Source organism: Erythrolamprus reginae, chromosome 2 (assembly GCF_031021105.1).
Source record: "Erythrolamprus reginae isolate rEryReg1 chromosome 2, rEryReg1.hap1, whole genome shotgun sequence".
Taxonomy (NCBI): domain Eukaryota; kingdom Metazoa; phylum Chordata; class Lepidosauria; order Squamata; family Dipsadidae; genus Erythrolamprus; species Erythrolamprus reginae.
The window spans coordinates 296,084,717-296,109,971 of record NC_091951.1 but is presented as its reverse complement, the minus strand read 5'-3'; the positions used below and the strand labels follow the sequence as shown (position 1 = coordinate 296,109,971).

Below are 25,255 nucleotides of genomic sequence, written 5' to 3'. Positions count from 1 at the left end.
ACCCGCTCGCAGTATCAGTGTCTCTTCGCTGGGCCATTACCTTTAGTAAAGTATCGCAGTATCGACTCATTTCCAGACGGAGAAAAGCGCAGGCTTAACAAAACCGGCTTCTCCGCTTTCTACTTTCCTTTTCCCGCCTGGAAGGCCGTGACGTCACCCGCGCAGCCGAAGACTCCGCCCCCGGCGCTGCTCCTTTCAGTTTCCCGACGGAGTTTTGGGCTTTCTTGGGCCTGGCGCGGCCCGACCCGGCTCCCTCTGGCGGTGTCGAGCGTCCCGGGCTGAGCTTGAGGTCCAGGGCGGCCCTACAAGATGTCCCGGCCGAGTAGCGTCTCGCCTCGGGCCTCGGGGAGCGGCTCCACAAGCGGAGGCCCCTCGACCACCTCCGTCGCCGCCTCCTCGTCATCCGCCTGCTCCGGCGGTGGTCGCGCTAAGGGACTGAAGGACATTCGGATTGATGAAGAAGTGAAAATCGCCGTGAATATCTCTCTGGAGCGGTTTCGGTATGGGGACCAACGAGGTAACGGTTCCCTACTATCTCCCGAGGCGACCCACAATTGATGGGTCGTCCCAGCCTTAAGCCAGGGAAGCCCTCCTCCTTCCCCCACACCCCCGGTCAGCTAATCCAGTGTTTCCCAAGCTTGGCTACTTGAAGATATCTGGACTTCAACTCCCAGAATTCCCCAGCCATCATTCTCTGGCTGGGGAATTCTGGGAGTTGAAGTCCAAATATCTTCAAGTTGCCAAGCTTGGGAAACACTGAGCTAATCCATTGTTAAAAGTTTGCAAATTAAGTGTTGGTTCTTCCTTTGGATCGATCTGCAAGCTCTCTCACTGTATTGGACAAACACAATGGGAGTTGTGATTCAAGGCAACTGGAGGATATCTCTTATGGAGTGACCAATTACTGGTGAACAGCTGCCTTTGTTGTTTTTCTTAGCCTTGGGGTCAAAAGTGATCTGTGTCTGTTATGTAAAGGAGGTCAACCTTGCCCCCCCCTTGCATTGCAGGTGAAACTCGAAAAATTAGAATATCCTGCAAAGGTTCATTTATTTCAGTAAAAGGGGAAACTTAATACAGTATATGAGAGATATTCATAACATGCAAGATAGTTCAAGCCGTGAGTTGTCATAATTGGGATGATTATGGGGTACAGCTCATGAAAACCTCTAATTCCCCTCTCAGAAAATTAGAATATTACATTCGATCAATTTAAAAAAAGGATTGTAGATAGAACAATATCCGACCTCTGAAAAGTATAAGCATGTATATGTACGAAGGTTTTGGGCCCCTTTTGCAGCAATTACTGCATCAATCTGGCATGCCATGTACGCTATTAGCTTGTGGCACTGCTGAGGTGTTATGGAAGACCAGGATGCTTCAATAGCGGCATTCAGCTCTTCTGCATTGTTTTGTGTCATGTCTCATCTTTCTCTTGGCAATGTCCCATGCATTCTCTATGGGGTTCAGATCAGGTGAATTTGCTGGCCAATCAAGGACAGTAATCTCATGGTCATTGAAGTTGATTTTGGTGCTTTGGGCAGTGTGGGAAGGTGACAAGTCCTGCTGGAAAATTTAAGTCAACATCCCCATAAAACTCATATGTGGATGGAAGCATGGAGCAGTCCAAAATCTCCAGGTAGAGGGCTGTGTTGACCCTGGACTTAATGAAGCACAGTGGACGAATACCAGCAGATGACATGGTTCCCCAAATCCACACAGATTGTGGAAATGTTACCCTGGACCTCAAGCATCTTGCAGTGTGTGCCTCTCCATCCTTCCTCCATACTCTGGGTCCTTGGTTTCCAAATGAGATGCAAAGGTTTTAACAGTCTGTGTTGATTTTGAAACAAGTGTGCTCTTAATTAATCCAGGAAGTTTATCAGAAATACTTCAAACAAACATTTGTTGTTTAAAGAAATTAAGTTAAAGAATTTATATACTTCCTTGATAAAATATTTATCATATATTCACTTGTCTATTTATTTAAATGCCATGTAAAATAAAGCATATTTGCACATTTAACAGTCTATAATTAATTTTCTCCCCAGTGTGTTACTAATCAAATTTGTTCATCGGCACCTGCTATAACACTGTGTATTCTGTTCTGAAATAAACTTCTTTCTGAAACTCCTGTTTATGAATGAAAATAATCCAGTGTCTGAATATTTATGTTGTAATTTTCTCTTGCAGAAATGGATTTTCCTTCTTCATTGACCAGCACTGAAAGAGCTTTTATTCATCGACTAAGTCAATCTCTTGGTTTGATTTCTAAAAGCAAAGGGTAAGCTGGTATCTTATAAAATAATCCGCTTTCATGTATTGTAAGTCAACATGGATAGTTCAGAATTAATGTTTCTGATACAACTGTAGTTTTAAACTTCTGAAATATTTTAATGATGTGGAGTTCTTCATAAGTTTGGTGTACTTCTGTTTTAAATAGTGCTACGTATAGTTTCTGTATAGTTACTGTACTGCTGTCAAGTGTTCGTTCATAGTTCCATTTTAAGATAGAAATGATATTCAGATAACACTGGCTATCAATTTATCCTATGGTGCTGCATAGATAAATATATTCATTTATATTTTATATTTTTTATATTAAAATATTTAGAAAATGACTTTTCTTAGGTTTAAAATAAATTCTGTAGATGTTAGAAGTAAAATGAATTGAAATGAGTTGGACATTCTTCTAAATTCTGTTAAGAATTAAGTCTAGGTTTTCTGATCATTGACTGTAAAAATTCTACCATGTTTTTTCTGGAAATCTTTATCAGATGCTAAAACTATATATGATTGTTTGAATAATCACAAGGAATTTTCTTTAGTTACAAATAATTGTGATACTTATTCATGATTTCAGTAGATGGCAGCATCTGACAAAGTTTGCAAAGTAACTAGGCTCACCCTGGTTAGTGTTGAAATGGAAGATCACCAAGCACTGTAGACTAACTGGGAACTTAAAAACATCCCAGAAGTCAGCAGTGGAAAACCTTATATCAGGAAGACTTGCATGGATGCATCAATCAATCACCAAGATTCAGCTCCATTTAAAATGATCCTTAACATTTAGATTAATCAGAATATCTGGACATTAAATAATTATCTCAAATAATATTAAAATAGTGTTTAATTTGTTCTCTGTAACTGTTATTTCTAAATTATCAATTCTCAGATCAACTACTCTGAAATGCAATGAAGCATACAGTTGAAAATATCAAAGCTCTACTCTATTTTAAATACTCAGTATACATTTCAATGAATAGGATTTAAAACATGTAGAATTGAGTTGGTTTTTAGGACAAGGCTTTTTATACTGTAAGCTGAAATGGCTATCTAAACACATACATTTTAAACATAACTTTTTAGGAACATCTAAGATTTTAGTAATGGCAATCATATAAGAGTTAAAGTAAAGTATCTTCTGGTGATAAATACAACAATGCATTTATTTTACAGGAAAGGAGCAAACAGATATCTGACTGTGAAGAAAAAAGATGGATCTGAATTGGCACATACAGTGATGACTTGTAATTTGATTCCAAACACAAAGCATGCTATTAGAAGTTTAGTTCAGAGATTTCCTGTTACCAATAAAGAACGCACAGAACTTCAACCAAAGACAGAGAGGGGAAATGTATTTGCTGTTGAAGCTGGTAGGTTGAATATCCTGTGAAAAATTACACGTAAATTATGTCGGAAAAATATGTTGCTGAAAGACATAATTAAAAATATTACGATTGCAATCTGAGATTTTTGTAAATGTGATCATTGCTATCCTAATGAATGTGAGTTCAACCCTGTGTTGGTGGTGCTGATTCACCATTTCCCCAATACTGCTTTGTTGTTGTTTTAATTCTTCCCTAAAGAAGAAATTTTGGTGGAATGCTCCCCATTCTCTTTAATGAGTTCCAAGCAGAACTCAGGATTTATACCCATATTTTCAGTAGCAAGTAACAATAAGAGTCACAGGAATAACTTCATTAAGAATAAACAGTAGGTTGAATTTGACATTGTTCAAGTGGGATTTCAGTACAGATTCCACATTTCTTAATTTTATTTTGAAGAACCTGGGCCATGTCAGTTGAGATTTTGAAGACATCTGAGGAGATACACAGTGGACCAGCCTGATCTTTGATTCCTCAGAAACATTTTTGATTTTTTCCCCTACTATTGTAGTTCAAAGATCATTTCAAACTATTTTTGTACCAAAAATGAACTTACATTCTACTTCCGCTTTATCATAGGTCTGAATTTAGCTATTTTGGTCCCATAATCTGTACAATATTTTTTAAAAAATATGTCCTCTGTTTTATTAAGTCTTAAGTAGGCAGACCTTTAGCAGACCAGGTAGCCATACAGAAGAGATGAGAGTAATCCTAAAGCTTTCACCTGGAAGCTGTAAGACAGGTTTTATTAGTTCTGGATGTTATTGTGTAATCACTTTGTTATTTACTACTTTTATCTTTGATTAGCCTGGTTTTCAGAATGAAAATGTAAGCAAAGAATAGCTGTTCTGCATCTATTATGAACAAATGGAATGTGTGTCTATTGTTAGGCTGAGCAATTCCTGTTTATTCACAATTATGTTCCACCGGAATTTTATTTATCAAAGATACTATTACAATACAACTAAGTAATAGTTTGGTACTGTTTTGCTGTGTGATATTCAATTTCTAGAATAAAATTGTTTATTGTAAGTTAGAATAGATAGATTTTCAGTTTATCATAACCTTTATTTTTCTCCCCCTAGAGAATAGAGAAATGAGCAAAACAAGCGGGCGTCTTAACAGTGGCATCCCTCAGATCCCAGTGAAACGGGGAGAATCAGAATTTGATTCATTTCGGCAGTCTCTACCAGTTTATGAAAAGCAAGATGAAATTGTTAGAATTATTAAAGAAAATAAAGTAGTTTTGATTGTTGGAGAAACTGGATCTGGAAAAACTACTCAGGTATGCTATATATAAAGAAATTAAATAATATGGAACAGCTCTCCTAATAGATAAGTAAATAGTTTTAATATTTTTAAATCATCCAGTTTTAGATGGCAAGATGTGATGTGGGATTTGTATGTCGAGTTAACTTTTTGTTTTTCTACTAATAATACCTGTCTTTATGTTCAGATACCTCAATTTCTACTTGATGACTGTTACAAAAATGGCATACCGTGTCGCATATTTTGCACTCAACCAAGACGATTAGCAGCAATTGCTGTGGCTGAAAGAGTTGCTGCTGAAAGAAGAGAGAAGATTGGTCAGACTATTGGTTATCAGATCCGATTAGAAAGCAGGTCTTGTCAAATATTTTTCATAGTCTTGGATTTTAGTATTTTAGAAGACTTGCAGATTATAGACTGGTATGCAGGTAGTCCTCGATTTATGATTATAATGAATCCAGAATTTCTGGCATATATCATGACAATCCTAAATCAAGGTATCTTCATTACAAATTTTATGACCTTTTTTATGACAGTTATTGTATGAAACCATTGTCCCCAATGGATGTTTTTTGCTGGAAACTAGAAGTAAATGGCATGGGAAACTGCAGATGATCATAGATGAGGTCTGGTTACCAAGCACCCAAAATGCAATGACACGACCATGGTATGGAAACGACTGTCTTAACTTTGAATCTGGATTGTTGTTAGGTGGGAAAGATCAGGATAGTTTGACATTCCAATTAAATTGATTTTATTACTAGAGATGCCTATGTATAGGAATGTACTAAATGAATGGTTAGCACTATTTTGGTGTTAAGTAAGTATCGACAAAATTTCAGAGATTTTGAACTTAGTCCATTTGTGGCAATGTAGAGATACTAGGCCCGCCTGTGATGACGAACCTATGGCATTTATGCCACAGGTGGCAAGTGGAGCTAGGGTAAGCCCCACCCATGCTGCTCCTCCTCTCCCAGGAATCTCCACATGGGCCATTTTTGATGCCAGGTAAGTACAGGCCTTGGGCAGAGGCTCCGGGAAAGTGTTTTTTGGCCTCCAGAGGCCTCGGGGGTGGCGGTGGGAGGGCAGATGAGGCAAGAAAGGATGAAAAACAGGCATGCCAGGCCTTCTGGAAGTCATTTTTGGCCTCTGGAAGCTTTAGGGAAGCCTGCTAGGCCCAAAACAGGACACGGGGAATTGTGTGGCATTCGGGGGGGGGGGGGGGGGATGTCACATACACATGTTCAGGATAGCAGGACGTGGGGGGCATTGAATTTTGGGTGTGGGCACACATGCATGTGCAGTAGCGCACGCATACATACTTTCTGCACCCAAGGAAGAAAGATCGCATCACTGCTCTAGGCCGATTCCTTTTTTGACACTGTCCCAAGGGTTTATTACTTCTAAAGTCATTGATACATTTTTGAGGTGGGCCATTGTAATTTTTGACAATAACTAAATGATCATGAATGAATGCAAATATATCCTGGAATGCAATTCCAGGATAATGTTGCAGGATCCAATTTCGGTCGGTCACCGGGACCAGAGGTTTTGTCTTCCGAGCTTTCGCACTAATGCTGGAGCCCATCTTTGTACTGAAGGTGGGATCCAGCACAAGTCCAAACACTCAGAAGACAAAACCTCTAGTCCTGGTGATGACCCAGATTGGATCCTGCAACTAAATGACCAGTTATAAGTCAAGGACTACCTGTAATAGGCTTGTTTGATTATTAATGCTGTGTTGCATTATAATGATAAATACCAATAGCATGTGCTGTTTCCAAATGAATATCCATTTCATCTCCCAAGTCTTTTTTAAAAATAATTCTTCCTTCCAGAATTAGCCAGCAGTACAGTGTCTCATCGAAAATAAGACCCTGTATTACATTTTTTTGAACCCTGAAGTAAGAGCTTAGCCTTATTGCCATACTCTCAAAAGCCCAATTGGAGTTATTATCAGTGGATGTCTTATTTGGGGGAAACAGGGTACATAACAAGCCATAATATTTATTTCATGTTTTTTACAGAAAGTTTTGCCTCATAGATTTTTAAAAGAACTTTCTCCAGTAATTCATTAGCTTACATTTCCAAAGTTTTAAAAATGTAGTCCAAAATTTGTTTTAATGCTAGTACTGATTTCCATTTCCCTCCTCACCGTCCAGTACTCTACTCTTTCTTGTGATTCCTCACACTGCTATTCTTGATTATGTTAATCAAACTTGAAAATTGTGAAACTAAGATTAGTTAAGATATTTAAAATATTTCTTACATGTTACTTCTACAGATAAAACTAAAAAAATTAGAATATTGTGCAAACGTTCATTTATTTCAGTAATGTGACTTAAAAGGTGAAACTTAATATATGAGAGATATTCATAACATGCAAGGCACAGGGTGTCCAGCAAACCTGGAAATTGGAATTATCAGGGAAATCGGTGGTTTGGGGAATATCAGGAAATTATCAGCGAATTCGTGAAAAAAACAGAATAAATCAGGAGGAAAACCCCCAAACTGTATTAAAATGTTTAGAAATCAGGGGAAAATCATGTAAAAAAATAACAGATTGCGCTGCCTGGTAGAGTCAAGCAAAAATGAGCATAACTGTGGCAATAACTTGCTTCCTCAGCTACTGGTATTTCTCCACAGCTTAGCCGTTTGGTGGGCCGTCACCTACTAACGCGCCTTAACTAGATAGCAAGTTACAGGGAAATGTCAGGGAAATATCAGGCAATTTCAAAATGCTTCCTCCCTGGACACCCTGAAGGCAAGATAGTTCAAGCCGTGATTTGTCGTAATTGTGATGATTATGAGGTACAGCTCATGAAAACCCCAAATCCCTCATCTCAGAAAATTAGAATATTACATGCACACAGACTGATGAACACAAACTGTGGAAATCTTTGCTTCTCATTTGGAAACCAAGGACTCAGAGTATGGAGGAGAGATGGAGAGGCACACACTGCAAGATGCTTGAGGTCCATTGTAACATTTCCACAATCTGTTGATTTAGGGAGCCATGACATCTGCTGGTATTCGTCCACTGTGCTTCATTAAGTCTAGGGTCAATGCAACCGTCTACCGGGAGATTTTGGAGCATTTCATGCTTCCATCTGTATATGAGCTTTATGGGGATGTTGACTTAAATTTTCCAGCAGGACTTGTCACTTTCCCACACTGCCCAAAGCACCAAAATCTGCTTCAGTGACCATGGAATTACTGTCCTTGATTGGCTAGCAAACTCGCCTGACCTGAATCCTATAGAGAATCTATGGGGCATTGCCAAGAGAAAGATGAGAGACATGACAGGGAACAATGCAGAAGAGCTGAAGGCCGCTATTGAAGCATCCTGGTCTTCCATAACACCTCAGCAGTGCCACAGGCATCCATGCCATGCCGCATTGAGGCATTAATTGCTGCAAAAGGGGCCCAAACCAAGTACTGAGAACATTTGCATGCTTATACTTTTCAGAAGTCCGATATTGTTCTATGTACAACCCTTTTTTAATTAATTGCATGTAATATTCTAATTTTCTGAGATTGTGGATTTGGGGTTTTCATGAGCTGTACCCCATAATCATCACAATTATGGAAAATCATGACTTGAACTATCTTGCCTTGCATGTTATGAATATCTCTCATATATTAAGTTTCACCATTTAAGTTATATTACTGAAATAAATGAATGTTTGCACGATATTCTAATTTTTTGAGTTTTACATGTATGTAATGCTGACATTGATTTTTTGAGGAACCAGTGTATATCCCTCATTGAATGAACATGAACTGTTTCATATTTTAACCACCACCTTCTAGCTTTAGATTTTGTGCAGATAAGTTTAGAAAAAAACATTTCCACCTAGTATGTGCCCGTGTTACATATAAATTTTGATAGAGGAACTACATGTAACATATCCTTTCTCTATTGTTTTTACCTAGACAGGGTTTTCTATAATGCAATCTTTCCTTTGTGTTAAATCTACACTTTAAAACTAGCCATTTGGTCTTTCAGAATAATATTGCTCCATTGCAGTACAGCTTGTTCAAAATTTACAGTGATGAAATGATAACATTGTGATTAGAAGCTTTTATTTCTAGCAACTTCATGTCTATAAAATTGTGCTTAAATGTTTTATTTATTCATTAAACATTTTTATAGCTACCCAACTCACACATTGGTGATTTAGAGCAGTGTTTTTCAACCAGTGTGCCGTGGCACACTAGTGTGCCGCGAGACATGGTCAGGTGTGCCGCGAAGCTGAGAGAGAGAGAAAGCAAGAGAGAGAGAGAAAGAAAGCAAGAGAGAGAAAGAGCGAGAGAGAGAGAGAAAGAGAACAAGAGAGAGAGAAAGAAAGCAAGAGAGAGCGAGAAAACAAGAGAAAGAAAGAGAGAAAGAGAGAGAGAGCAAGAGAGAGAAAGAAAGCAAGAGAGAGAGAGAAAGAGAGGGAGGGAAGGAGAGAGAGAGAAAGATATAGAGAGAGGTAGGGAGGGAGAGAGAAAGAGAGCAAAAAAGAGAGGAAGGAAGGAAGGAAGAGAAAGAGGGATGGAGAGAGAGAAAGAAAGAGGAAGGAAGGGAGAGAAAGAGGGAGGGAGAAAGAAATAGAGTGAAGGGGAGGAAGAGAGAGATAGATAATTTTTTGGTCCAAACTTTTTTTAGACCCCCCCCCCCCCGCTCAATGTGCCCCAGGGTTTCGTAAATGAAAAAAATGTGCTGCGGCTCAAAAAAGGTTGAAAATCACTGATTTAGAGAGATTTACAAAATCTAAAAAATAACCTTATATTAACAGGGTTTCTCCGAAAACGCTCTTAACATTTTGCACGAACGGTGTATTACTCCGTACACTAATGGCTGGAGATAGCGCATTGTCTACTGTAACTCATGTTATTGTGGTAAGCTTGGCCATTGTTTTTCAGATATGGTATCCTTGCTAACATGCAAGCTTTTTAATACAAAATTCTATTTATTTAAAAATTAAAATTAAAATAATTTTAAAATAAAAATTTAAAGTAAAAATGTTAACATATAAATGAACTTTTTATTAGTATATTAGTGGTATTAATTATTTAATCAATTTCTAAGGATGCCTGTAAGTCTTGTTTTGCTTTATTGATCATATTGCTTTGAGGCACTTGCCCCTGGACTCCAAAAGAGGAATAGATTTAGATTCATTTTTTAAAGTTCTATAGATGCATTGAATAGAATTTGATTATTATACTTTTTATAATTATAGTAGGTTCTAAAGCTTAAACAACTATATCTACATACTATGTATTTTTACCAGTGTTTGTAAGATTGAATTGTGAAATAATACTGAATATTGATAAATTTACAATTTAACTAAAATTATTTTAAATTATTTTGAAATTTGGATAATTTTCACTTTAAGGTGCTTTGATAAAAACATTTATCTCCCAATATGAACATACCTTGTTCCCATGGGTAACAAATTATGAAAGCATATTATTTTCTGTCTTCAGCAATTTCTATATGTAATCAGAATGTGAGATTTAAGGAGCAGTTTTCAAATGAACCATGTAGAATTTGGGATCCTGATTGGGTTTTTTAAACTGCCTTTTATTTGACAGCTTGAAAATACTACTTAAAATCCCAACATAGGGAAGCAGGATGAATAATATGTTGATTTTTGGGACTATTAATATTAGATGGGACAATGGCTAGGTAATTCTGAGAGTGTGCATAAGGGAGGAAAAATTAAAATGAAATAAAATAAAAATGAAAATCCATATTTGTAGACAAATGCAGTAAAAACATAATAAAGCATAACTTCAGTATAGTAACCTTGATCATTATGATACATGCTATTAAAGACCAAAAAAAAGCATGATCGTCATTTTTACTATAATCTTTTCCATGTCAAAATCTTATGGCCGATAGTTTCATTGGAATTTTAAGAACTATGGATTCCATAGGACAAATATGGATGATAATCATAGTAATTATATTATCTGTTCAATCATGTTTGATTCTCAATGATTCTATGGACTAGCGCTTTCCATATTTTTTTAAATCCTTGCAGTTTCTTTCAGTTATTTTATAAAAGCTGCTGTTAGCTTTTATAGTATCTAGCCATTGTGTTTTTAACAGCCTTTTTCCTTTTACTGCTGACCATTCTAAGTATAGTTGTCTTTTCCAGTGAGTTTTATCATATGATAAGGCTGAAATAAGCAAGGTGGAATTTTGTGATTTTTGTCTTTCAGCATATGGTAAGGTTTTATATGATGTACTACATGCTTGTTTTGTCACCTTTTCTGTTCAAGGAGCCTTATTAAATTTAGAGAGATAGAGATAGATATGTAAAATTGAGATGTTGGCAAAAGCTGAACAACTTCAATTAACATGACAACAATAAACAAATGACTATGTGATATAACAAAATGCTCATGTTTTTTTTTAAATCATGGCTTCTTTATGTTACAGGATGAAGTCCATGAGAGAGATCGATTCAGTGATTTTTTATTAACAAAATTAAGAGATATGCTACAAAAACATTTGTCACTGAAACTCATACTTTCTAGTGCTGCTCTTGATGTGAATCTCTTTCTCAGATATTTTGGAGGCTGTCCAGTGATATATAGTAAGTTCAAATATTTTTTAAAATCCCAGTATTAAATACAATTGAATAAAATATGTATTAATCTGAGAGGAGGGAGAGAAAGGGGAAGGGAGGATTTCATATTTTGGACACATGCTCACATTTGAGATATCTTCGTTCAAAAATTATTGCCCTATGATGCACCATTTTAAGTTAAAGTTTACCAACAAACAGTTAAAAACTTAGTAGTACAGTGGTATCTCTTCTTAAGAATGCCTCTGCTTAAGAACTTTTCTAGATAAGAACTGGGTGTTCAATATTTTTTTGCCTCTTCTTAAGAACCATTTTCTACTTTAAAAAAATTCCCAGGAAATTTGAGAGCAGCACGAAGGCCCGGCCAGTTTCCTGGCATTCCCCCTTTAATCCCAGCTATCTCGGGCTTTTCTGGGCTACCAGAGGAGCCTTTTGGTGGCACTTAAGGAGGCTTTTGCAGTCCAGAGTGAATGAAGCATTTTCCTTTCTCTGGGCGCTTGGAGAGAGAATAAACCTTAATTCATGGAACGTATTAAGTTCTTAAGTAGAGGTACTTAGGTGTTGTCCAAAAATACATGTATTTGTTACAATTAAATTGATTGTTCAGAATGAACTCTAGGGATTTATGCATTTGTGTTTCTAGTTCCAGGAAGACCCTTTGAAGTAAAGGAGATGTTTTTAGAAGACATATTAAGAAGTACGGGTTATACAAATAAAGAGATGATCAAATACAAAAAGGAACAACAGCGAGGTGGGTATTTAGTTTTGCAGTTGTTGGAAATTTAATGTTTTGATTGATATAAAAATTGCAAAATGGAAATGGAATTTCGGCATTGGTTGCCGATCAGTTTCCGGTCACAATTCAAAGTGTTGGTTATGACCTATAAAGCCCTTCATGGCACTGGACCAGAATATCTCCGGGACCGCCTTCTGCCGCACGAATCCCAGCGACCAGTTAGGTCCCACAGAGTTGGCCTTCTCCGGGTCCCATCAACTAAACAATGTCGTTTGGCGGGACCCAGGGGAAGAGCCTTCTCTGTGGGGCCCCGACCCTTTGGAACCAACTCCCCCCAGATATCAGAGTTGCCCCCACCCTCCTAGCCTTTCGTAAGCTCCTTAAAACCCACCTCTGTCGTCAGGCATGGGGGAATTGACATGTTCCCTCCCCCGAGGCTTATAAAATTTATGCATGGTACGCTAGTATGTATGATTGGTTTAATTTGCGATGTTTTTTAAATTAACTTAAATATTAGATTAGATTTGTTTTTACATTGTGTTATTGCTGTGAGCCGCCCCGAGTCTGCGGAGAGGGGCGGCATACAAATCTGATTAAACTTGAAACTTAATATGCTATAAAATACAATGGAAAAACCTTAACATAGCAAAAGCTATGCATCTAATCTTGATTTTTTTCTTTATATAAAACATAAATACGGTATTTAGAAGAAAAACAGCAGACAACTTTGACTGAATGGTATTCTGCGCAAGATAATAGCAAACCTGAAATGCAACGACAGAGGGCAGTTCCAAATGTAGCTGAAGAATATGAACTGCTAGATGATGGGGGTGACACTGTCTTCAGTCAATTGGTATGCACTACTTTAAGATTTTCGTTATTTTATGTTAGATTTATATTGCATAGGAATAGTTATGATTGTATGCTCAGGCTGTGCCAATGAATATCAAGACCTGGTTGATACATCTTTTTCACAGATATCTTCTAAATTTTCATGCTTTTATCATTCTGTCTCTTAATTGAGGTCATGCTTTATTGTATCATGTAAAATTGAATTTGATGTACAGTATATAAATGAGGAAGCAGCTTATATTAGCTATGTCAAGAATATGTATGACTTTTTCCTAATTTTACAGTAATAACAATAATATAGTAATTTTGGCTGGTGAGGTCCAGAAGAAGAGCCTCTTCAGCTATGGCTTCCATCCCCTGGTGTTCCCCAGATGAATCTATACTCACCTTTTGGCCTTCCAAAAGTAGCCTGGGCCCCACTGGGCATGTGGCATTTTGGAAGTAGCTAATGGATTAGATAACATCTCAACCTTGTCCCTGTGCACATTTTGCTCCTTCTTTCTCTCTTGGTCAATTTTATTTTAACTAAATTTTAGATTTTAAATTTAAGATCTCTTGTTTATAGTTTTAATGTTTTATATTGCATTTTAATTGAATGATTGTAAACCTCCTAGAGATGCCTCTGGAGAGATGGGTGGCATATAAATTTAGTAATACATTTTTTGCCAGTTTTGGGACAAATGATGGGATAATTTTTAAAAAATATTTCAAGTGACAAAGTGAGTTTTCATTTGCAGGCTGAAAAAGATGTTAATTGTCTTGAACCTTGGTTAATTAAAGAAATGGATGCTTGTCTTTCTGATATTTGGCTACATAAAGACATTGATGCTTTTGCACAAGTGTTCCATCTTATTTTAACTGAAAATGTCAGTGGTAAGTTCATAATGTTTCAATTTCCCCCCCTGAATGACATGCTGAGATATGGTGTCATAGATGGCTAGGACATTTGACAGAATAATAACCCAGCTCTGTTTTCTTAGAAGTCTGAATAATAATTTTGAAATGGTTGATGGTTCCTGAATAAGTCAGCTATGTGATTGATGAATCATCACCATTTTTTCTGGTGTATGAATTTTCTCAAATAATTAAACTTGATCTTGAACAGGCTGTCTAGTAAATGTGCATAGAACATAACAGTCAAAATAATTAATATTTGGGCAATTCAATTTTAATGCTTTGTAACAATAACATAACATTTTGACAATCTTGGAAGAATAGTTAAAAGTTTGAGAAATTCATAAATAATATTTCTAAAATGTATTTCCCATCTCTTTTTCCACCCTCCCCAGTTGATTACAGGCATAGTGAAACAAGTGCAACAACATTAATGGTAGCTTCTGGAAGAGGTTTCTTGAATCAAGTAGAACAGCTGATTGGTATGGGAGCAAATGTCCATATCAAATCATCCAATGGCTGGTAAAAATACAGTTTTTTCCCCTCTATGCAATGTATGTGGATATAAGACTGGAAGGGGGACAGGAAAGAGCTTCGTGCTAGTTTTTGATGAATGTTTCAGTTTCTGATCATGGTTTAGTATGTAGTATCCAACAATGAAAAAAGTAACTCAGAAGTAAATTTGCCACAGAATTTGGCTCATCTTGGAAACCATTCCTAGATTAAGAACATAAGAAGAGCCATGCTGAATCAGGCCAAAACCCATCGAGTCTAGCATTCTGTGTCACACAGTGGCCCACCAATTGTACATGGGGATCTTGAGCAAAAGAGAAGGCAAAGCCCTAATTTTCCCTTGACCCCCAACAAATGGTACCCAAGGGAATCCTGCCTGCCTCAACCAACTTAGAGGCGGCACTTGGACATCCATTTCAATAACCACCGATACACTTGGCATCCATGAATCTGTTTAATCCTGCCGTGACGCTATCCAAGCTGACAGCTATCATGACCTCTTCTGGAAGTGAATTGCAGAAGAGGTGAATTGCAGAAGAAGACCCTCTGGGTGACGAAATATTTCCCTTTATTTGTCCTCACTTTCTTACCTATGAGCTTTAGGGAGTGCCCCCTCATCCTAGTATTTAGTATTATAATTCTATATATGGATTTGAAATGTGAGTTTTCTGCTAATCTAAAGACTTAATATTACAGTTTTAAAGGATCTTTTAAGCCATAATAAATCTCCGTTAGATTGATCTGCTGATTACTTCTGTTGATTTTTAACATATTGTTTGTATTTTAGCAAAACAATTATATACTATATTATTTAAAACTGGCTATTGAATATTGGAAATTCTTTATTTAATTCCCTGATGGTTGTAATTTTTCTCTTTCTTTATCTTTTTAATAAAATGCACTTTAAATGTATTGGATCAAGGAAGGATATTTTTCTCATATTTTGATACTATGATTCTGATACTCTGATTTAATTTAAAATGCATAGTATTGGTTATTTTGAAGTTGAAAGCGTGAGGCATTGGAAGACAGCAAGAAGGAAAAAAGAATAATTTTGGTTCTAACTTATTGAAAGCTATAATATACTAGAACTAACTTAACTTTTAAGCAATTGATTGTCTTATGATAATTGATTGTCTCACGAATCCCAGTGGCCGATTAGGTCCCACAGAGTTGGCCTTCTCCTCGAGTTGGCCTTCTCCTGTTGACTAAACAATGTTGTCTGGCGGGACTTAGGGGACGAGCCTTCTCTGTGGCGGCCCCGTCCCTCTGGAATCTCACTCCCCCGGAGATTTGAACTTCCCCCACCCTCCTCGCCTTCCGCAAGACTCTGAAGACCTATTCATATCGCCAGGCATGGGGGGGATTAACGCGCCGCCTTCTGACTAGTAAGACTTGAGTATGGTATGATTGTGTAGTATCAATTGTTTTTTTTAATGATAGTGGGTTTTTAACTTTAGTTTTAACCATTACGTTTGTACTGTATTGTTATTGTTGTTGTGAGCGGCCCCAAGTCCTCGGAGAGGGGCGGCATACAAATCTAATAAATTATTATTATTATTATTATTATTATTATTAGTAGTAGTAGTAGTAGTAGTAGTAGTAGTAGTATATCCTCACTTTCATTTCAAGAGCTTGTGTTTATTATTTGATTACATATTATTAAGTCAGCATTTAGTAAAACACATATTCTCTCTCCATGTGTGTGTGTGTGTGTGTGTGTGTGTGTGTGTGTGTTTTGTATGCACATGTATATGTATGTATTGTCCATGATAATTTGTACCCAATTTGGTCTTCAAATGATGTATCCATTGCCATTGTAAATAAATCTACCCAGCTGCTCCTGGTCATCCTTTTCTTTCTTTCCACCTTTTCCAACATTTGAGCTAGATCTTTGAGCAATGTGTCTGAAGGAGGATAATTTGAGCCTGGTCATTTGTGCCCTGAATGGGAATTGTGTAGATATCAGTGATCTACTTATTTGTTTTCTTGGCTATCCATAATATTCTGAGGAATTTTCTTCAAGACCAGAGCTCAAAATCATCAGTATTCTTCCTAGCTTGCTTCTTCAACATCCAGCTTTATAGAGTGCCACACAAAATACCGTTACTTGCACTTCTGATCTCAAGGATATATAGTCGCATTACTGCATATACCGTAATTATGTTTTCCAAAACTGTCATAGCTGCCCTACCAATGCTACTTTGCGGCATATGTCTTAACTACTTATTTTTAACCAACCAAAAGTGATACACATTGTGTACCAAACAAACTGGGCTCGGCTACTGTCCTTACCCAATACATAGGAGGAAAGCTAAATCTTCCTGGTTCTATGAAACGTTGATATAATCCTTGTGTGGATGGGTTGTGGGGGAAGGTGGGCACAATGATAGAGAACCTGCATCTCCCACATCCCATTAAATAGCAAAAATTCAGTGGGGGATCTGGAACATCTCCACTTAATGCAAACTTATCAGGCTGGTAGAAATAGCTGTAGAGAGGGGGTTCTTCAAATAATTAAATTAGACATATGACACCTGAGAAAAATAATTATTTTTTTCTCATATATTATAGATTACTTGTATTAGTAGCAGTAGTTACAGGTAAAACCTTAGAGGTCCAAATATTTTTAAGATACTCATTAAATAACATTGATTGATTGATTGATTGATTGGATTTGTATGCCGCCCCTCTCTGAGGACTCAGAGTAATAAAACAAGTTTAAAGATCAGACTTGTTCAAATGGAACTAATTGCCCCCGAGGTCCGTACCGCCTCCACTATCCTAGCCCTTAGGAAAGCCGTGAAGACTTCGCTTTGCTTGGGGCCATTGAGCTGTATAACCTAGCTCTGACCAAGTAGAATGAATGTTTTTTATATTTTGGGCTTTTATTGTTCTGATTGTTTTAAATAGTTGTACACTGCCCAGAGTCCGCAAGGAATTGGGCAGCTTAGGAAACAAACAAACAAACAAACAAACAAATAAATTATTCAAAATAAGGAGCACGTAGAAAGCATATTTCTTGCAACTATTAAACCAGTTGTATTTTTCTAGGCTTATAAAGATGTTTTCTAAGCTATGTGCTGCTGAATGCATGGTTTACATGTCATGGTGAAGCATTTATTTGAAAAGATCTTCATAGACCTATTGCAAATCCCGTAATGAATGTAACTAAAAGAGTATTGAGAATGTTTCATTGTTTTGCGTAAACCAAGCATTATATTAAATACTTTTACAGGACAGCTTTGGATTGGTCTAAACACTTTGGGCAGACCGAAGTAATTGACCTGCTGGAATCCTATTGGTAATGTATTTTCTGTTACTGAAATGCACTATTGTAATCTATCAAAACCTTTCTCATGATTATGATACTTTTGCTATCTAATTTGCAGAGATCCTTTACTTAACATAAATTTATCTAGGCCTTTAGAATATAGCTAGTTCTCAAATTACAATCACAAGTAAGCCACGAATTTCCATTGTTAAAACAGTCAGTTGATAAATGAGTGAGTCTTATTTTATTATCTTTTTTACCATGGTTGTTAAATTACTGCAGTTGTTAAGTGAATCATTTAGTCATTAAACAAATTATCTTGCCCCATTGATTTTGCTTGTTAGCCATTTGGGAAGATTACAAATAATGATCATGTGACCCAGGTTTGGTGCAACTGTCATAAATTCCAATTGCCAAGCATCCAAATTTTGATGATGTGGCCACAGAGATGCTCCAGTGGTCATAAGTGTGAAAACTGGTCATAAGTCACTTTTTCCAGTACGGTTGTAACTTCAAAGAGTTTCTAAATGAATGTAATCAAGAACTATCTGTATTTGTTGAAACAGATTAAGAGTTTTAAAGTGAAAAAAAATCATTATAAAATTGAAATGGGAAAAAGAGTTACTTAATGGTTTATGAAAGATTCTTAATGTTTAGTAAAAATATTTTAGAACCATTCCCAAACTATTTTTATTGCATACATTGCACTTCACAGTTTATTTTCTTCTGGTTGTATATGTTCAAAGTCAAGCTACCTCTAAAACAAGGCATTAATGGTCCTGGCAAAATTAGCAAATGATTTGTTTCTGTAATGTAGCCTGTATTTGAAAGGATGAACTGGAACAGCAGTTATAACACACTGCGGGAAGAGGTTTTTAAAGAATGAGGCAATTTAATGTAATTTAAAACATATTTTTTAGTGTTGATTGGAAGCCATATTTTATTTCAAGTGCCTAACAGCACTATATGAGTTGTTTTATGAGAACATTCTGAATTAGTTGTTTGCTCTTTTGTATTCTCATCTTTGAACTATAGAAAATATATTTTTAAAAAATCATTTTGGGATTTCTTATTTTTGTTTTTTAAGTTTAACACCTATTTCATAAGTATTATCTTACTTTACTTATCTCTGCTAAACATTTCAGTGCCTCTTTAGAGTCTGGTAATTTAGATGAAAGTTCCTTGGTCCATGCTAATGCTGGTGAACTAACTATAGAAGATCGAGAGCTCCTGAAAGCTTATCACTATAGTTTTGATGATGAAAAGGTAGATCTTGACCTGATAATGCACCTACTGTACAACATCTGCCATAGTTGTGATGCAGGTAATGTCCCTTTAGCTATGCCCAATATTAATACATTATGTCATATCAGGGTTTGCTTAATTCAATTATTTGGTTGTTTATTAATAAGGGTTTTTTGCTCAATCTTAGTCATTCAGGATGACTAGAAATTAATAACTATAAAATAACTTAAAAACTCAAAGATCTGAGAGAAGATATGCTAAAATTAGTGACTGAAGGATGAATTATCTGCATTACATTACAGCATGTACTCCAAGGCAGTGTGTAATGCAGCAGTGATTTTTTTGTATTTTTTTCAGCAGTATGTGATTAGATATTCTCACTTGTTTCTTGCAATTATGGTCAAGACTAAATGCATATAAATTAAATTGAGATTTGTTTCACATTCAGTTACGTGGCAGGAAAACAGAAACCTTAGCTTATTTTTATTTCTTTTGTAGCACATTCACATTCAGGAACAATCTGAATTAGCTATAATAGAAAAATCTTTTAGAAAGTGTTTGAATTGTTAACATATATAAAGACAACACATATAATTCATCAAAATTCCAAAGTTACAGACAGCATATATAATTCCTCAAAATTCCAAAGTTATTTTTATCAATTGTGAGAAACTTGAATGCAATAATAATTAGAATTGCTTAGGTTCATTTTTCTTATCTTTTGAACTTTGTTATATAGGTGCAGTTTTAATTTTTCTTCCTGGATATGATGAGATAGTTGGATTGAGAGATCGCATACTCTTTGATGACAAAAGATTTGCAGATAATGCTCACAGGTAAAAATTAATATATTTTTATTTTGAAGAGCTTTTTGATTTACTTTCAAAACTGCAATATTTTTGGTTTTCCATTCTGATTTTTTTCTTATCAGATTCCAGGTGTTTATGCTGCACTCAAATATGCAGACATCTGACCAGAAAAAGGTTCTTAAGACTTCTCCTCTAGGCATCCGCAAAATAGCAAGTATCAGATGATTTTAGTTCTTTAATGATTGTTCCCATTTTTATATTAATCTGTCACTATAAGGTTGGTGTTTTTTTTTCATTTCTGCAGATACTTTCTACAAATATTGCAGAAACCAGTATCACAGTAAATGATGTTGTTTTTGTGATTGACTCAGGAAAAATGAAAGAGGTATGTTCTCCTGAATGTTGTGGATATTTTATAATATAATGTATATTTTAGTTGAAAATTACTTTATAGTAAAATTGAATTAAAGAAAGTTATGATGGTATTGCTTTGGTAAAGTAATATTTTTTGTATATATTGTGTGTGTGTGTATGCAACATATTTTTTGCTAATAGTGAAAAGGAAAGGAGACTACATGTGTGTTTGTGTGTGTGTGTAATATTATTATATCTTAATTACTAATTTGGTGTTCATATTTATATTATGTTAATTGCCAAGAGTTAGAGGATTATAATTGTAACTAATAAATAAACTGATGTTTTATAATGTAGATTTTTCTTAACTTCCTAGAAGTCCTTTGATGCACTGAATTGTGTAACTATGCTTAAAATGGTGTGGATTTCTAAAGCAAGTGCTGTTCAGAGGAAGGGCAGGTAATGAAACTATTAAAATATTTTTCTTAGGCTTGCATTAGAGATATTAGACATATTTTTAAAGATACATTATTAAAAAAAACTATTTTTTAGACCTAGCAAGAAATAAATTTAATATAAGTTAAATCATGTTTTACTTCTAAGGGCAGGACGTTGTCGACCTGGAATTTGTTTCAGACTTTTCAGCAGGTTAAGATTTCAAAATATGTTGGAATTTCAGACACCTGAACTTCTAAGAATGCCTCTACAAGTGAGTAATTTTTATTTTCTTGTTAAGCCTTGTAATACTGTGCTTGAGTTGAATTGTGATTTGTTGTATCACTTATGAGGATTGGGCTCAAATTAATCTTTCAGCTAGAGAGGCTTAGCACAATTTTTGAAAGTCAACAAATGTCCCGATTCACTTTTTATTAGTCTTAATTTAGAAATGGTAATTAAAGAAAAGTTCATTTCTTTTACTTTTGGATATTTTTATCAATTAAGTTCAAGAATTGTTGAACTAGTGTTTTGGAATATTTTTTTTCAATCAGACTAGTTTTTATTTATTTTTATTTATGTATATTTCTGAACCACTCATCTCCCTCAGAGAAGAGCTGAAGTTACTATAATGGGAAAAATAAGGAGAAAAATAAACACTTTATTCTATCACTGACATCTAAGTGGACTTATATAAGATTATGCTATAAATGAAGTCATGATCTGAAACACATATCTTTACATTATAGGAGCTTTGTTTACATACAAAATTGCTAGCTCCCATCAATTGTCCAATCGCTGACTTCTTAATGAAAGCTCCAGAGCCACCTCCTGCTTTAATTGTGAGAAATGCTGTGCAGATACTTAAGGTGAGTACATAGAATGAAAAAACTAACTTGAATTTGAACTTTAATTACGGCCCAGAAAAGATTTCGGATTATGCATGTATGTCTACAACATTGCTTACAATTTGTTTCAATAGACCATAGATGCTATGGACACCTGGGAAGATTTAACAGAACTTGGCTATCATTTGGCTGACTTACCTGTAGAACCCCATCTTGGGAAAATGGTGCTGTGCGCTGTGGTTCTGAAGTGCCTGGATCCTATTCTGACAATTGCTTGCACACTTGCGTATCGGGATCCTTTTGTGCTACCCACACAGGCTTCTCAAAAACGTGCAGCCATGCTGTGTAGAAAACGATTTACTGCGGGAACATTTAGTGACCATATGGCCCTTCTTCGGGCTTTCCAGGTAGTGTATGTTTATTTACTAAAAAGACATTTAACAATTCATGTTTGATTATATGAAACAGATGAGCTATTTTAGCTAGATCAAATTGTTTTGAAAAGTTACCTAAGGAATAATATAATTAGGGCAGAGCTCTTGAAAACCTAATCTATGTTGTTGTCAGTTCCTGTCTCCTTTTCATTGCTGCCAGCTAGCCTCTGTTTGCCATCTGCTATTCCTTTCCTTTTTTTCATTGTTGCCAGCTGGCAAAAGACAATAGTATTACATTGGTTCTATGTGTATTCTCTGCTTTTTCTTCATCGCTTTCAAGACTTTCATCTCTAACCTGTGTTAAAAGTGGGAACCTCTTCAGCTTGTAGTTCTGGTTCCTGTAATGCTGTAATATGGTTAGATCAATTGATGAAACTTTTAAATTTTCCTTAAAACTAGGTAAAAATAGGCATCTTATTTTCATTTTTTAAACCCTGTATTAGTTGAAATAATAATAGAAAAACAACTGTAAAGATTATTGGACCAGATTATCTCAGGGACCGCCTTCTGCTGCACGAATCCCAGCGACCAGTTAGATCCCACAGAGTGGGTCTTCTCCGGGTCCCGTCAACTAAACAATGCCGCTTGGCGGGACCCAGGGGAAGAGCCTTCTCTGTGGTGGCCCCGGCCCTCTGGAACCAACTCCCCCCAGAGATTAGAATTGCCTCCACCCTCCTTGCCTTTCGTAAGCTACTTAAAACCCACCTCTGCCCCCAGGCCTGGGGGAATTGAGATACTCTTTCCCCCTAGGCCTTTACAATGTTATGCATGGTATGTCTGTATGTATGTTTGGTTTTTATATTAATGGGGTTTTAATCGTTTTTATTATTGGATTATTATTGTACGCTGTCTTACTATTGCTGTTAGCAGCCCCGAGTCTCCGGAGAGGGGCGGCATACAAATCCAATAAATAATAATAATAATAATAATAATAATAATAATAATAATAATAATAATAATAGGGAAAGGACATCTCTTCTTAGGTATAAAAAAGCATTGCTATAGAGCTATCCTTTGGTTTATTTGCAGCATGTAAGAAAAGGTTAATGGAGGGCTCAAGATTGTTTGATTTGAAAAGTGTTCAAGAGCAATGAAGAGTGAAGTGCTCTTTCCATTGCTGTGTGGGAAATTGCTCCTGTCAGTTTTATTTTCCAAATGTACTCTGTGGCTATAGGGACTTTTGGTGATTTTTCTTCCCTCAGGGGAATATAGTTTTGGAAGACTTCTGCAAATCCTAGTAAATTGCCTCAGAGAAAGTGCAATTCTTTTTGCCTTTTGAATTAAGGATTTATTAATTTGATCTTCTGCCTACACATTGGATGTCTATTATTGTAAGTTTGAGAGATAGGAAGCAATACATTATTTTTGGTAATTTGGAAAGGGGTTAGGCCACTGAATATGTAGCCGTCAGTCAATCAGTAGGTCAGGCAGCCAGGCAGTCTATCTCTGTCTGTCTGTCTGTCTGTCTCGCTGTCTCTCTGTCTATCCTGTATCTCTCTCTCTCTCTCTCTCTATATATATATATATATATATATATATATATATATATATGTGTGTGTGTGTGTGTGTGTGTGTGTGTGTGTGTGTCACATAGTGTTTTTTTGCTGAATTTGAAAATTAAGGGATTATATTATATATCTTTCTCTATATCTATCTATCTATCTATCTATCTATCTATCTATCTATCTATCTATCTATCTATCTCACCTCTCTCTCTATCCTATTGTTCTAAGCATTTTTAAACCACCATATTTGGCAGGCATGGCAGAAAGCACGAAGTGACGGCTGGGAAAGAGCTTTTTGTGAGAAGAACTTTCTTTCTCAAGCAACCATGGAAATTATCATAGGAATGAGAACACAGTTGCTTGGGCAGCTGAGAGCATCAGGTACAAATCTGTATATTCATAATAATGATAAATAATAACAAAAACCTTCTCTTGGTTCCATATGTAGAAAGCCACAACTTTCCTTACTGCATTTAATTTGGTATATTTGAAAGAATAAACTGTAATTTATTCAAGCCACATTGCAGTATTCAGTATTGAGACACATATTACATATTACTTTAGTTTCCTAATACAAAATAAAGGGATAATGGTTGTTACATGTAGTTTAATAGTCACATGGAAAATAATAAAAAATATAGTTCTTTCTTAAAAAATTATTAATTGTTTTAATTTTGTCTATGATTAATTATTTTCATTTCAGCTAGGTTTTCCGGGGGTGGGGGTGGGATTTGCCTATCTAGTGGCTCAGAATACTCCACAAAAATATACTTCATTTTCATGTTCAAAAGTAGTTTCTTCTATTCAAGTTAAAAGTTCCTATTTTTATGTTATTTTAATTAGGGCAGAGGGAAATGGGAAAATGTTTGAAGAGTGGAATGAATTACAGTTTTATGTAATTTTCTGAACATCTGTTAGAAAAACTTTTAGAAATTGCTTTTTGTTCATTGTTTAATTTAAGGAACAGTAATTCCAGACTACATTTTCTGAATTTATAGCTAATTCATAAGTATCTCTAATTGGATTAGAAACGCCATTGTAGAACTGCTAATGGTGAAAAAGTATTTTATGAAAGGTTCGGAATTACATAAGTTTACAAATCTGCCTAACCTCAACAATTTGTATGATGTTAAGTTACAAAAAGGCAAATACAAACCGGTCAAATAAAGTGGAGAGCAAATCTCCTAATATCTGTTTTTCAGTAGAATTCATCTGTGCTAAAGGTATACAGTAGTTCATATATCTTAAAAACAAAGGGAAAGTTAAGAAACTATCTTAGTCTGGTAGATGAGTACAAGAAATAGAATTGTTTTTTAAAAATAATTAACTATTTATTTGTTTGTTTGTCAGGTTTTGTTAGAGCCAGAGGTGGTGGTGATATAAGAGATGTGAATACAAACTCAGAAAATTGGGCTGTAGTTAAAGGAGCCTTAGTAGCTGGAATGTATCCAAATATTGTTCATGTTGACAGAGAGAATGTAGTTTTGACTGGACCAAAGGAGAAAAAAGTCCGTTTTCATCCTACATCTGTTCTTAGCCAGCCCCAGTATAAAAAGGTAAGATAAAATCATTAGGGTCACAGTTCTGGCCTATGGGAAGAAAGAATTGGAGATAGCCCTCAACATAGTTACTGAGGCCCAAATTAAGTTTGTTCTTAGTTTTACATTTGGCTCATTCTAGTATACTTTGCGATGCATCATTTTTTTCAAGAGCTTTGCACGCCTTGCTATTCAGGCTTGTGGGGGAGAGCAGTTCCAGATCCATGGGCAACTCACTGCCCAAATGTTTGGGATACCTTTTCCCATGATGATTTCTTGCATAATTTACCAGGCTTTAAA

General features: G+C 35.9%; 1 protein-coding gene across 1 annotated transcript in view; it reads left to right on the top strand.

The window, feature by feature from the left end:
- The first annotated feature begins 221 nt into the window (after positions 1–221).
- Positions 222–25,255, top strand: part of YTHDC2 (YTH N6-methyladenosine RNA binding protein C2) — a 38,997-nt gene continuing 13,963 nt past the window's right edge. Inside the window, exons 1-22 of the mRNA XM_070742898.1 lie at positions 222–517; positions 2,191–2,281; positions 3,457–3,653; positions 4,751–4,950; positions 5,122–5,288; positions 9,719–9,821; positions 11,371–11,527; positions 12,162–12,269; positions 12,962–13,107; positions 13,844–13,979; positions 14,396–14,522; positions 17,752–17,817; positions 18,933–19,111; positions 19,772–19,868; positions 19,964–20,051; positions 20,146–20,226; positions 20,572–20,654; positions 20,799–20,904; positions 21,380–21,499; positions 21,613–21,885; positions 23,672–23,798; positions 24,768–24,973. Coding sequence (XP_070598999.1) covers positions 310–517; positions 2,191–2,281; positions 3,457–3,653; positions 4,751–4,950; positions 5,122–5,288; positions 9,719–9,821; positions 11,371–11,527; positions 12,162–12,269; positions 12,962–13,107; positions 13,844–13,979; positions 14,396–14,522; positions 17,752–17,817; positions 18,933–19,111; positions 19,772–19,868; positions 19,964–20,051; positions 20,146–20,226; positions 20,572–20,654; positions 20,799–20,904; positions 21,380–21,499; positions 21,613–21,885; positions 23,672–23,798; positions 24,768–24,973 — 3,066 coding nt within the window. The 5' untranslated portion in view covers positions 222–309. The remainder of the gene's footprint in view (positions 518–2,190; positions 2,282–3,456; positions 3,654–4,750; positions 4,951–5,121; positions 5,289–9,718; positions 9,822–11,370; positions 11,528–12,161; positions 12,270–12,961; positions 13,108–13,843; positions 13,980–14,395; positions 14,523–17,751; positions 17,818–18,932; positions 19,112–19,771; positions 19,869–19,963; positions 20,052–20,145; positions 20,227–20,571; positions 20,655–20,798; positions 20,905–21,379; positions 21,500–21,612; positions 21,886–23,671; positions 23,799–24,767; positions 24,974–25,255) is intronic.